General features: G+C 41.0%; 1 protein-coding gene across 4 annotated transcripts in view; it reads left to right on the forward strand.

Annotated features, from left to right (window-relative positions):
• Positions 1-15,304, forward strand: part of PARD3B (par-3 family cell polarity regulator beta) — a 574,309-nt gene that overhangs the window by 487,788 nt on the left and 71,217 nt on the right. For all 4 annotated transcript variants that reach the window (XM_083371323.1, XM_083371326.1, XM_083371324.1 and 1 more), the window contains one exon: positions 4,647-4,782. In XM_083371323.1, the coding sequence (XP_083227449.1) occupies positions 4,647-4,782 (136 nt within the window). The remainder of the gene's footprint in view (positions 1-4,646; positions 4,783-15,304) is intronic.

The raw sequence follows: 15,304 nt of genomic DNA on the forward strand, positions 1-15,304 counted from the left end.
TATGCCTGTGAATAATTTAAACATAGGCAAGCATTTTATTGGCCTATATTTTCCTGATGTTGTCCCTTTCACTTAGTCTTTTTGAATCAGATATAGTTTTCTAATTATTAACAGCTCGCTGATGTCTCTTTGATGTAGTACTTCATTACACTGTTTAGCTATAATTAGATGAATTAAAAACCATGCAATTGATCATTTATTGCTATTATTTCCTTGACAACATACTAGGGATTAATCAAGCCCATCCAAATTCACATTGATGTGCTCACAGTTTGATGGATATTTTTGGCCACTTTCAACTGGTGCACTAGTTGGGAACTTTTTGAGAGAGAGAGACTCTGGTAACTGTCAGGCTCTAGATCAAATTACTGCAATGTGTTGCTCTTGGATCTGCCCTTGAAGACTTTGGAAATTGCAGTTGATATAGAAAATAGTACACTGCTGAGAGCAGAGGGATGGTTCAGTAATGTTGCACCGCAGTGATTTCCAGTGAGTTTCTGAATACAATATAAGAAACTGGCATTAACCTGTTTAACCTACAGGGTATGGAAATAAGATATCTACAGGACTATCTCTTCCAAGTTGACCATGGCCAGCCTGTCACCAGTACAGAAAGAGAATGTGGTAGGGCCAGAAACAGGGTTTCCCATTACTACTTTGACCTAATGGAACAATGGGGGGGATCCAAATGGCCCCCATTTTAGTAATTTTACAGAAAGCTGTTAAGACTTGCCTTTCTATCAAGCCTTGGGAAATAGACATCTGTGTTTTGCATGCCACTAGTACAGTAGTATATGCTTTTAGTTTGACTGATTTGCTTTTATGTTTCTCATTAATATGGTTACATGGTTTTTATTATTTTTATATTAAGTGTTATGAATATCACAGCATTTTATAATTTAGTTATTCACAACTACTGAGAATATATAGCCCGCTTCAAAGTCAACAAACTTTGTTTCTAATAAAGAGCATTATACTGGAAGCCAAAGCCACCCCATCCTTACTCAACTAGTACTCAAAAGCCAGAACTACAATATATATCCTTGTTCTTGTTTTCTGTTTGCCTTCATATATTCAGTCTGTTGGTGACACCAATATGGAGTCTATATTGGTGGATGGATACAGATTCTGACATAAATCTGACTGAGGTTTAATTGACTATGGACTGTTCCCATCTCTTTAATGACCTTGGGAGACAGGGGGAAGAGACACAGCCAAGGGAACACTCAGATAAAAGGCACCTTGCAGCAGAAGGTAAGCAGAGCAAGTGACTCAGAAGGGACCCTCCTTAGTTTCTTAGACTACAAAGGCAATGGGGAGGGGGAAATGTACTTTCAGAAGTCCTTGGTGCTCTCTGAGCTCTGTTGTTTTCTTGCATACATTTCATTACCCAAACACTAATATGTTACCTAGTTTGGGTAATGAAACATCTGCAAGAAAACAATCAAGTTCAGAGAGCACCAAGAACCCCTCATTTCAACTCTAAGCTGCAAATATTCTCCTTTAATGTGCTTTCAGACATGCAAGATTCTGTTAATATAACCTTATATAATAAGGTAGAATTAGCTCATCAGCCATGTTTCCTGTCTGGTTCTACCTCACAAGGATGACAAATACCAAGTATTAAAAGTGTAGTTCACAGATGCAGCTGGCATCAGGGTGAACCAAAATTACATTCTCCTCCATTCAGACAGTTTCCAAATTAAATAGTGATTACAAGTCTCACTGATACATTCCAGTGGTAATTTTTATATTGTATTATACCAAGTTTTCAAGTTGGCATAAATTTTTGCACTTCTTTTGTAACCTATGATTGCTTTTTCTAAGACAAGCGTTTGGCTATCTGATCAAACACAAAGATTTAAATATATGTATATATAGTCAGATGGGAGAATAGATTGCAACTGGTATGATTTTTTTCCTTACAAATATGAGAAAATGGTGGGTTTTTTAATATTGCCTTATACTTTTCCTTTTTTATCATTATTATTACTGATGACTTCATTTTGTTTGAATTCAATGCCTCAGTTCCTTTGGGGTAAACTAATAGATTATGTATGCGATATTTGCCTGGCCCTGATTGAATTCATCTGGCAACTCTGAATGTAGTTCATATATTCATGTAATTGTCAGGAGGCAAGCTGAAATTCTGAACTGCTAAAGGATTGGATATCACAATCATTTTACATTGCCTGGGAGTTGAAGTTAGCTTTTTTTTGTTACACAGTTTGTCTTTCTATCCCCAGTTAGGGCTTTTAATTATATTGTTGTCAACCCTGACTGAGCAAAATCCCTCAAAAATCTATAGTCTGGTTTTGATGGGGGATTTTTAGGGTGTGTGTATGTGCAATGAAGGCATAGTGCAAAAATTTGTCTTAATACACAAATCTAGCTCCCCTTCTTTATGTCCCACTCAGAAATTAGATCTAACTGTGGAACTTGATAGTTTTGCCCTGCAATTAAATTGAAACTGTTTTGCCAACAGGCCATACAATTTGATGCAACACAGTCAGTTTTGTATGAGCCTAGGTTTGTAAGGCTGTGGGCCATGTAATCTCATAATTGTTCTGCAAAGGAGTTCTCAAGGAGTTCTGATGCACCTGAGAAATTGCCAGCATAGGTAACTTATTATTCCATCAGGCATGATGTCTGAAAATGAAGGCACTGATTCATAATAACAGAAACTGCCTGGATAAAAATTGTGTGAACTGTGAAATCATGATCAGATGTGCTTGCTTCAAGGGTTGCTTCCAGGCAGGAAGAATGTCCATGTAAGGAAATGTATGACTCTAGTAAAGGTTATTAAACATGACTGTGGTGCACATTTGTAAGGCGTCACATCCAAATATATTACTCAGGATGTGCAAATCCATTTTACTGCCTGCTCTGCATGGTAGATTTCCATTTTGGCAGATTTATGTCATGATTTTTAATAAAATATCCAGATATAATCCTGTTGATTAATTTGGGGTAGGGGTTGTTTATTTTGTAAAATGTCACTTGGTTATTCCAAGAATCATCGGAAAGAAGAAGCCATTTCCTAACCAAACTGCTAGGAAACTTACAACATTTGCACTGTGAAAAGCACGAAAAAGCCATAAACTGTATATTTACCCCCCAAAAAAGTCAGATTTTTTTAAAATTTCTTTTACTCCTTGAGGAAGGATGAAAGCTTGTTTCCCTATTTCACTCCCATGGATCAACTGAGAGTGCAAAACTGAAATTGCTCCCAAATGCTTTCACATCCCTATGTACCACATATATAGTAGATGAACACAGGCAATGTGGAGGCTATTGTGCTGTGAAACAAGTCATTATTTTATTAAAAATCATTAACCCACTGCTACGCACACTGGAGCACTTTGTTATATTCCATGTGCATGGAACTTGTTGAACTATCTAACAAGCCTCTTTCAATCTTCACAAAAATTACTGTTTCTTCCTCTTCGTATAATCTCTGCATTTGAGCAGAGGTAGAAAAGGAATATGGTATCCACAAATATCACTGTGAATTAAATTAATTTAATAGCAATAGCACTTAGACTTTTATACCGCTCCATAGTGACTTAGAGCCCTCTCTAAGCGGTTTACAGTGTCAGCATATTGCTCCCAACAATCTGGGTCCTCATTTTACTGCCTCGGAAGGATGGAAGGCTGGGTCATGAGCCAATGAGGGTCAAACTGGTGGCTTGGGCAGAATCTGCCTGCAATACTGCATTCTAACCACTGCCCCACCACGGCTCACTTTACATTTAAACTCACAGAAAATAGGAAATGTAAATCTTAGCCAGCTAACCTTTGTTTTTTTGTCTTCTTGTTCATGTGTGTAGCTCAAGCTCAACATTAATTTGGACATGACACCAATCATGCCATGCCAAGCATTGGCAATATTTGTTAGGCAACAGGTAAAGGAGAGAAGGGATGGGCCAATACAGTAGTCTGACAAAGGCTTGTAGGAAAAAACAAAGAAGTCACATCTAGTAATCAGATTATTTCTACCAACCACTGGCACAGTGGATAATTGTTTTTAACATATGTCAAGAAGCTAGTTTAATATGCAGCTGAAAAATTATTTTTTAAGGAGAAAGATCTCAGAGTAAGTAGGACCCTGCTATGATTGTAGCATTTTCCAGATACCCTGAATGCTGATAGAGGTTAGTTTCTCCAATGATTTATAAGTGATCTTCATTGAACAACCACAATTGATGCCAGCAACTCAATCACTAAGCAAAGTGGTTGCTAAGTGAAATCATGTGTTTAATCTTACTTCAGCTTCCCTTTGCTTTACAGTCCTGCGAAGGGTTGTCAGTGTGAGGATTGGTCGCAAAGTTACTTTGTCATCACTATCCTAACTACAGTCATTAAATGAGGCAGTCAGTAGACAAGGACAACCTGTGTAATGAAGCTTACAAACATTTGATGCATTGTGTGTGCCAAATGTGATTGTCTTCAAACTGAAGTAAAATTTTAAAAAAGAAACCCTAGCTAGCCCAGTATGCTACTGTATATGTCTGTTATTTACCTAATTGTGACTTGTGAAGAAGTGAAACTAGGTGAAAAATTGCATTTGTTTAATGAATTCAGACATGAACCATCTGAAAGTAAGAATACTGAAATATAATTGAGATGTTCCTTCTTTTTTCCAGTGATTGTCCATCTACTGGAACTGCTGATCGCATCCAGAAGTTACGTAAAGAGTATCATCAGGCAAGGAGAGAAGGTGCACCCTTATATGATGAAGAGGAAGGTAGAGGAAGATCATCTGATTATGATCAGCATTGGGTAGGTTCTCAAAATCTATTCAAAACAATTTAATCTATTAGGAGTGTGTGTCAGTGTGTGTGTGTGTGTGTGTGTGTATGTGTATGTGTATATACTGCTCAAAAAAATAAAGGGAATACTTAAACAACACAATGTACTGTATTTAATAGTAGGATGTCTTATTTTCTGTTCCCTTTATTTTTTTGAGCAGTATACACACACACACACAAACACACACACACACACACACACACACACACACACACACACTTTGAAAAATATAAAAATAGTTATGGATCAATCTTTATTCATAGACCAGTTTTTTTTAAAAAAAAATCAATCCAAGGCTTAGTAATTAAACATTATATTAATACATTGTTTTAACCGATCTCCATATTCAACTAGATTAATGGCCACACATCAGATAAATGAAAAAGTGAATAACTTTACCAAGCACCTCCTGTGGGCATATGTGAGAGTTTTCTTCCTTTTTCCTTGTGTTACTCTTATATTATTACATGTAGTCATGAAAACAAATAATGGCATTTGATTTATTTCTTTTTTCTGGAACTTTGATCAATGCTGTCCCCTCTCTACTCATTCTGGGAAATTCTCAGAAGCTTTCAGAATCAAAATAGTCATTATGCTAAATAAGTAATAGAACAGTCTCCCTTGGCTTCTGAAGGCACCAAGTAGCATTTCTGTGTAAATCTGTTCTTTGTTCTGCTCCCTCTGCTAGCATGCATTAAATTCTTCCAAGAGTCTGGAAACCATCTTCTTATCATGAGATCTTAGAGTAGTGATTATTGACATTACTAATATCAGTTTATTCTAAATTTTTATATTCACTTAACACTGAAAATTTTAAACGCCATAGCTTTATATCAGCTCCCTGTATTTTATAGATTATTTCACAAATATATTGCCCAAGATGAAGTGGATTTACTGTAGGATTAAGTTAGTGCCAACAATTCACAGAGCAGTAATTTGATATAAAGCTGGAGACTGTGGGGAAGCGAAGATAATCCAGATAGAGGGTGCTTAACCCTATATAAAGTTTTCTCCCCACTTTGTTCATTTTTAGTTCCATTGAAAAAATACATCATAACAACTTTGCAGGTTACACAGCTGATTAGGGAATATAAAATCAGACAGATGACGTCTCCATACCAAATTGCCAATGAAATTTGACTGGATGTTGAGAGGGAGAAACAACTGCAAATTCTTGTACAGTGTTTGAAGGCATTGCTTTATTTAGTTTATTTAGCATAATGAGAGCTTCTTAATAACAGGAGGAAATAGGGTTAGGACAGGATTGATTAAGTTTATGAAAAAATCAAATGCCTAATTTGCAGTTGTGAATTATTAATATTTTTTTCTTGTTCATTTATGAATTGATTCTTTTTAAAAGAGTCTAAAAGGATATTCAAACAAATTATTTACATTTTCTTGAGTTATTTATTTAGTTGTGATTGTGTGTGTATGTGTGTATACATGCTTTTCCATACACACACACACGTGCGCACAAACGCACACACACACACACACACACACACACACACATACACTGTATACATAATGTATTGCATCTGGCTTAGAAATTTATCTCTTGGTATGGAGCTGCACTGATCATTGAGAAAGATTATGGAGAATCAATCAATCAATCAGAATAGACCTTGGAGGTCTTCTAGTCCAGGGCATTTCAACCTTTTCACCGATTGTACCACTTTTAGGATATGGCAGTTTTCAAGTACCACCAGTCACCTAGCAAGGTGTCAAAAACTTGATAACCAAAAAAAAAAAGGAAAAAAGTGATACAGGTAGTCCTCAACTTACAACAGTTTGCTTAGTGACTGTTCGAAGTTACAGTGGTATTGAAAAAGTTATTTATGACCATTTTTCACACTTATGACTGTTGCAGCATGGTCCCAGGGTCATGTGATTTATATTTCGATGTTTGGCAACTGATTAATATTTATGATGGTCACAGTGTCCCAAGGTCATGTGATCTCCTTTTGCAACCTTTTGACAAGCAAAGTCAATGGCTGGGGGGGAGGCGTGGCCAGTTCAGTGTCGCTCAGGTTGGGGAGGAGCCTGTGAGGGGGCCGGACAGGCTGAGGGGTGGATCCGGAGTTCTCTGGTGGAGGTGGTGGGACTGGGGTGTGCGCCAAGGTATGGTCCACTGGAGTAGCCTCGCCGTCCCTCTTGGGCCACACAAGGACTCCTGGATGGTGGCATGGGCTGCCTGGAGGCCTGAACAGTGGAGGGTAAGCACCCAGCCCAGCCCTTGAGCTCCCAGGGCACCAGGACCCTGCAACCGAACCCAGTCCTGGCCCACTTCCCCGAGGGGGTGCCCATTTGTGCTTACCTCCTCCTTGAGGCTGCTGCTGCTGTGCTCGCTCTCCTTTACCAGATTGCTCACGGTGGGTGCAGGAGGTCAAATAGCTTGGGTAGAAGGAGGCCCACTCCCTCTCCATGCAAGGAGATCCGGCTTTGTAAACAAAGCATCCTTAGCAATAGGATGGAAGACCACCAGGATAGGCCAGCAGGAGGGGGCAAGGGCAAAAGGGCAGTAGGGTTGCTGGTGGCCAAGTGCTAAGGCAGGACTTCCCTCCCTCCTTCCCTGCCTCCCTGCTTCTCATTCCCATCCCTCCCTCCCTCCCTCCCTCCCTCCCTTCCTTCCTTCCTTCCTTCCTTCCTTCCTTCCTTCCTTCCTTCCTCCCTTCCTGTTTCTCATATTTTTTTGTAGTGTGGTGACCAAAACTGTATGCAGTATTCCTAGTGTGATCTTACTGAGGCTTTATAGAGTGGTACTAAGACTTCATGTGGTTTTGATTCTATGCCTCTGTTTATACAACCAAGGATTCTGTTAGCTTTTTTGGCTGCCGCCACACACTCCTGATTCATGTTTAAGTGATCACTAGGACTCCAAGGTCCCTCTCACAGTTACTGTTTTTGAGCCAGGTTTTGCCTAATTTGTACTTCTACCTTCGGTTTTTCCTGCCTATGTGTTGCATTGAGCACAGGGCAATGGCTTTGTGGACTTGTAAGATAACACGTTGCCCTGAAGATTGAAATAAAGAGACCAAGAAACTGCCATTTGGCTTCTGACCACAGGTAGTGTTCATGTTATTCGCCACTTTGAGCTACAGTAGATTTGCTCTTCATTTATGATTGAGTCTTCCTTATAATTACATCAAATCCTTTGAGTTTTGGATGAGAGAGAATATATGGTACTTTCAAGTTTTAATTCAGTGCCCACAGGAATACTGGGATGTCCTCTGCACATATCAGTTTAAATAATATTTCAGTAAGTCAATGTACTTGGCCAGTATCTAATTTTAGCAGACAGCTTTGTTTGGATTGTTGTTTTTAATGAAATCCTATAAAGAACCAGTCCACATTCCCAAGACAGATGGTGAAAAACAGTTGATATCTTGACCAGGTTAGTGGTACTTTCAGAGCTGCCTAGAATTCTTATCAAACCTTGAAGGGCTTTATTATCTTTTTCAGTATGGGCCCATTGAGTCTCTGAAGCTTCGCAAAAGGCCCTTGTTGGTAATCCATTTTAAGCTGATTCTATTAGGTGTAATGCCCTAAGATTACTGATTCCCAAAACTCCATGTTTCCTGTGAGAAGAGGGGTTGTTAATCAAAGCACCAAAGATAGCTTTAAAGCTCTCAAACTGATTAATATCAGAAACCTTCAGATGGTTTCATTTCTCATTGAAAGGAACATGTTCTATCATTAATTCTATAGTTTTCACACTGGGTGAAAGAGATGTACAACTTTAATGGCAAGAGGGATTTTTATTTGTGTGTACAAATGAGTGTTTCTCGAATCCTGCTCTTTGCTGCACAGGTTTGGGAAGAATGTTGGATAATACCTTGTATCTGTAAATCTGTCAGACTAGGGTTTTTCTTTCATTGTAAAGCAAGTTTTCTCACACCAAAGAGCAAAACAAGAAACATAAAAAGAGGATATATAAAGTAATGGAACCATATCTTTGTGAACAATTCACCTTTAGAGTTTCATATCTGTTATGTACTGGGCTCTTTAAGAATACCACATGGGTTGCTGGAGCAGTTAACGGCTCTCTAGCAACCCAGACTACAAGTCTCCTGTGCTGCAATTGGCTGTCTCCAGGTGGCAATGGTTGATTCAAACCCATTGGCTGCCGCTTAGGGGCTAGACTATATATTGCGGCTAGTTGCAGCCATTTCCCCAGTACAGTTTCTGCACGAAATAAACTATGAGTTACCTTGTACTCCGTTCCGTGTCTTCATTCCTGCACCAAAGAACCCACTATTTAACAGTGGCAACGAAGGTGGGATCCTGCTTAACTGACTAAAAGAGTTGAAGTCTACGAGGGAAAGGCAGCGCACGCCGGAGGGAAAAGGCATTTCCCCCCCCAAAGGTCGGCTAGCAAGCTACGCTAGCGACCTCGTGCTCAGTGGACTCATTCCCTGAGCCTGGAAGTAGGATTCAGAAGAACGCAGGAACCAGCAAAAAAAGAATGCCAAAGGTCGGAAAACTGCAAGAATTCAACATGAAACACCCGGAGGAATGGCCACAATATTTATCGCAAGTAGAAAACTACCTCAGGGCCAATCAGATCACAGAAGAAGGACTGAAGGCCGCAACGCTACTCTGCGTGTGCGGCCCAGCAACTTTTGATTTGGCCAAGAACCTTTTCGCACCGACACCAATTGAAGTGGTCTCCTACGCAGATCTCAAAAAGAAGCTAACTGGGCATTTCCAGCCCAAAATGTCTGAAATGGCTTGGCAGCTAAAGAGTGCAGCTACCCAGTGAATCGGCTTTGGAATTTATAGTGGGCCTGAGGCAGGCCGCACGCCTTTGCAAATTTTCTAATTTAGAAGAGTGACTATGAGACCAGCTCGTCTGCGGCCTACGGGACAGAACGCTTCAGCAGAGACTATGTGCTAGGCCAAACTTAACGTTTTCTGAAGCACAAGACGAGGTGATGGCCAATGAAGCTGCCGGGGGCATAGTTCAAACAGTACAGCCTGCCAAATCGACAAAGTTTGAAGAAACAGTCCACCGTGAGGATGCCAAACGCACCGAAGAATCTTCCGAAGAAGAAGAACCTGAAATCAACCAACTCCAAAAGCAACGCAACGTGCAACACCGCAACAGCCAGCAGCGAGAAGACAGTTACTCTTACCGAGATGTAAGGGGTGCGGCGGCAACCATTTTCGCGCCAACTGCAGATTTCAATCAGCCACGTGCAGAGCTTGCGGAAGGACAGGCCACATCGCAGTGGTTTGCAGAGCCCACCAGAGAGACTGACCAGCCAAACGCCAGTCGGAAGAACCGACTAGGAGAGGTACTGGGGCCCAGGGTCCAGTTAGTGTGGGGTTTTTCGGAAGCTGCAGAAGCGTATGCCGCACTGGGGCTCGACGCCCCCTCAAACCCAAAATTAAGCTCATGGTAGAGCTAGAAGGAGTTCCATGTAAGATGGAATAGGACTCTGGCTCTGCAGTCTCAATTATTTCTCAAGACACTTTTAACTTCGTGTGTAGGTGCAGTAACAATTGGGCTAAACTAAGACCCTCAGATGTAATCCTAATGGACTTTCAAAATGCTCACGTTAAAGTTAAGGGAGAAGCCACCTTGTTGGTAAAGTTTAAAGGGTTTTGGGGGCACCTGGATGTAATAGTAGTAGGGGGGCAGAGAACGAGTCTCATTGGACTCGATTGGTTTGATGCCTTAGGTATTCAGATTACTGGCATAAACCGGACACAAACTGCAGACCTCACGTCAGTATGCAAGGAATATGCGGATGTTTTTGATTCAACCTTAGGAACATACACAGGCCCGCCTATCTCATTTAAGCTAGATCCCAACATAGTTCCAATCAGGGTTAAGCCTCGTAGGGTCCCCTTTGCCTTAAAACATAAAATTGATTCCGAAATCGATAAGCTTGTAGAACAGGGCGTGTTACAGCCTGTTGATGGTGGGGAGTGGGAAACTCCTATAGTCACTCCACTTAAAGCCAACGGGGAAATTCGCATTTGTGCTGACTATAAATGCACACTAAATAAAGCCCTCAAGCAACACGCTTACCCGGTCCCAGTGGTCAACCGTATTTTAGCCTCCTTGCAAGGGGGGTACTATTTTTGCTAAACTATTTTTGCTAATAAGCACAGGCCTATCAGCAATTGCCGGTTGATGAAGCCACAGCCGCGGCTCAAACGATCGTGACTCACAGGGGGGCTTTCAAAGTTAAATGTTGCACCAGGTATTTTTCAGGGAATCATGGAGCGTACACTCAAGGGTATTCAGGGCGTCTGCCCTTATTTTGATGATGTTCTTATTGCAGGGAAATCCCCAGAAGTGTTGGCCAGTACGCTCAGGGCTGTCTTGCAGAGGCTTCGCAAAGCAGGCCTCAAATTAAAAAAGAACAAGTGTAGTATTGGAGTTTCTTCAACATAATTCCTGGGTTTCCAAATTGATGCTAATTCTAAAGTGAAGGCCATTAAAATGGCTCCTAGGCCCAAATCAAAAGGACAGATACATGCATTCTTGGGCCTCCTAAACTTCTATCACACATTTCTACCTCATAAGGCAGCAATAGCAGAGCCCCTCCACAGGCTTCTAGATAAGAAAGCTCCATGGAAATGGACTAACTTACATGAAAAAAGTTTCTAGGACTTAAAAGCACTATTGTCAGAAAAGTCCACTGTAACTCACTACAAAGAGTCTAAACCTGTATGTCTTGCATGTGATGCATCTCCCTATGGGGTGGGGGCAGTTTTAAGTCACATAGAAAAAAATGGGAAACAGGTTTCTATAGCATTTTACTCAAGGACATTGTCCTCTGCTGAGCGCAGTTATGTTCAGATTGACAAAGAGGCCCTAGCCATCGTTGCTGGAATAAAAAAAATCCATGACTATTTATATGGCAGGGATTTCACGGTATACACTGACCACAAACCTCTGTTGGGACTTTTCACAACAGACAAACAACCCCCCCCCACATACTATCTCCAAGAATGCTGAAATGGTCTATTTTCCTATCTGCATACAATTTTAAATTAATTCACAAACCAGGCAAGGAAATGGGCCATGCTGATGGCCTCAGCAGACTACCACTGCCACTAATGGATCCAGATTCAGCTCCAGCTGCTAGAATATTGTCCATACAGGACATACCTGAATTTCCCCTCCATTCAGGGGACATTGCTGCTGAAACTGCCACAGATAAAATACTTAGTAGAGTGTTGTCATGGGTATATACGGGCTGGTTGGATAAAAGTCCAGGCTCAGAATTTCATAGCTATTTTGTCAGGAGGCATGAGTTATCTGCCCATAAAGGGTGCATTTTATGGGGAAACAGTCATAATTCCCACTTCCCTAAAAGACAGGTTTTACAATCATTACATGAAGGCCATCCAGGCATTGTCAGAATGAAAGCCTTAGCTAGAAGCTACCTCTGGTGGCCTGGCCTTGATAAGAACATTGAGGCTCAAGTCCATGGTTGTTATACATGCCAGCAATCTAGGCCTGAAATGCCACAGGCTCCAGTTCACAGGTGGGAGGAAACACACACTCCCTGGTCTAGGGTTCACATAGACTACGCTGGGTCCTTTCAGGGACAGCTCTTACTTATATTAGTGGATAGCCGCTCCAAATGGTTGGAAGTAATTCCAGTTTCTAACATGACTACTCCTAGGACCATCCAGGTGCTGAGAAAACTCTTTGCCACACATGGGTTGCCAGATGTCTTAGTTTCAGACAATGGGGCCCAATTCACTGCTGCTGAATTTCAGGCCTTCCTTAGAGCTAATCTCATCAGACATGCAACGTCTGCGCCTTTTCATCCATCTTCTAATGGTCAAGCTGAACGCATGGTGAGGACAATGAAGGAAGCACTCAAGCGCATTGTCACAGGTGACTGGCATCACTGGCAAATTTTTTTACTCTGCCAGTATTCTACGCTCTGCACTGCTACAGGCAAAATTCCTGCAGAACTACATTGGGGGAGGCGCTTGATCACTAAACTGGACAGGTTGCATCCAGATAGAGTGGCAGCTGAAGCCTCCCAACCAAACCCCCCCAAGGGGGCTGTACATGGGCAATTGGGTTTGGGCCAGGAACTATGGTCATGGGAATCTGGGTTCCTGGTCAAATTACCAAGGCATCCGAACCCCTATCTTATGAAGTGGGGTTGGAGGGAGGGCGAGTTGTCAGACGACACATTGATCAGCTCAGGAAATGGTTTCCAGAATGGCCACTAAGTGAGGACTGTGTCATAAGTCCCTCCCAAGGTCCTCAAACTTGAGGCCAAGCCTGTCCTCACATGGACTATCAGGACTTTTCCTTCTTATCTGAGGTGGAACCAGAGGGAGAAATGGGTAGCCCTGGAATACAACATGGATCCCCTGAAGGAGCAAACCAACCAAACTTCAGCAACCGCTGTGCCTACTCTGCCGAACAGTCTGGCTCTGGGGTGGGCCAACCTGGAGAGACCAGCCAGAGTACATCAAATCCCCTTGACTCAGGAGCACAAAGGGACATAAGTCTACCCAGCCCACTGGGTAAGCTGGTAGACCATAAAGTGATGGGAACTCTGAGATGTTCCTCTAGGGCACACAAGCCTCCTTCATATCTTGCAGATTACGTTGTAAAATAAAGAGTTATATATTGTTGTAATTCCTGTTTGCCACTACTCTACAGAAACTAGTGCTATGATGTAACTGTATAAAAGTGCCCTCTTTGAAGCCTATTCATTGAGACGTTGTAACATACATTGTTTTTTATTTTTAATTATTATTATCACTTTTACTTTAGAGTGTTTGGATAACGAGTCTAGACAATTGTTGAGACTAATTGGGGTTATTATGGTCTGTTCTAAGAGGGGAGGGGTGTTATGTACTGGGCTCTTGAAGAATACCACGTGGGTTGCTGGAGCAGCTAATGGCTCTCCAGCAACCCAGACTACAAGTCTCCTGTGCTGCAATTAGCTATCTCCAGGTGGCAATGGTTGATTCAAACCTATTGGCTACCGCCTAGGGGCTAGACTATATATTGCGGCTAGTTGCAGCCATTTTCCCAGTACAGTTTCTGCACGAAATAAACTATGAGTTACCTTGTACTCCGCGTCTTCATTCCTGCGCCAAAGAACCCGCTATTTAACAATATCTATATTTATTTATTTATTTTATTTTAATTCCATTTATATCCCACCCTTCTCCAAAGACTCGGGGCGGCTTACAAACTTAGCAGTAGCCTTCATTCTATGTATATGCCTGCTTATTAGGGCTTTCACACACACCCCAAGCGGCATTATTACAAAGTCAGCTTAATTGCCCCCAACAGCCTTGGAAATAATCTATCTGAGGAGTATACGAAGAGAAATATTTAGAGCTTTCTCCTTCACCTTCCTGTCATTGGGTTCTTATCTCTGAAATCATTGTTTCTGAGGCCTAGAACAATATATGTATTAATCCACTGACAACTAGCAAATATATTTTTCCTGACCAAATAGGCAAATGGTAGTTTAGTAGTAGATTATTTGCCATCATTTGTTGCACTATTTCTTTTCTCTTAAAATCTTCAGAAACATATTTTGGCAATTTTGTTTAGGCATGTCAAGATTTGGACTGCATTAGTATCTCAAAGTTGAATAGGAGGCCTTCAAATCCAGCTCCAGCTTCCTGTGGGAATCCCAATGGAAGCATCCAAGACACATGTCTGTCCAGCCTCTACATAAAAAGATCAAGTGGAGAGATCACAATTTTTCTGGATAATTGATTTCACTGTTGATTAGTCCTTAAAAGAGCCCTTGTAGTAATATGGGGGGCAAACACATTTAATACATAAAAATAATTTCTAACATTTAACCACAATCTGTTAGTTACTTCTTTTATCCATGTGCTGCCCTCTGAAACAAGGCAGATCAAATCTTGTCCATCTGTCTGAAATCTTTTGGAGTACTATTACTTCCTTCTTTGCATGTTCTAGTATTCTCTCTACATAAGAAAAGTCTTAATTCCTGCTCATCTTTTAGATTATTTTCTAAACCTGTTCTAATATGTCTGAATTGTTAAGTTATGATACCCAGGTCTTATTTTGGTATTTTATTTAGGGATAAGGTGATTATAAAAACATACTCAAGTGTAGCATTCTTGTAACTTGTTCCTCATTGTTGATACTGGATTCAGCTACTAACATGATTTTTTTAATTTAACCATTGCTTCATGTCTCCTCATAGAATGAATACCCTTTCCAGAAAATAGGAACTGTTGACAATGAACTGCTTGGAACAGGGATAGGGCAATAGCTACTTGTTTGCTATAAGAGAGTGAAGGAAAATCAGTCCCATAATTGAGATTAAATTTAAAACTTATTGGGAGCCTGCATATGAACAGGCAAATCTCAAGAGACAGGAGGAAATCCTGCTGTTAAAAGTTTTTCCTGACCTCCATATGAGAGAGAGAGAGAGAGAGAGAGAGAGAGAGAGAGAGAGAGAGAGAGAGAGAGAGAGAGAGAGAGAGAGAGAGAGAGAGAGAGAATGTT

This window comes from Vipera ursinii (genome assembly GCF_947247035.1).
Source record: "Vipera ursinii genome assembly, chromosome: 1".
NCBI lineage: Eukaryota > Metazoa > Chordata > Lepidosauria > Squamata > Viperidae > Vipera > Vipera ursinii.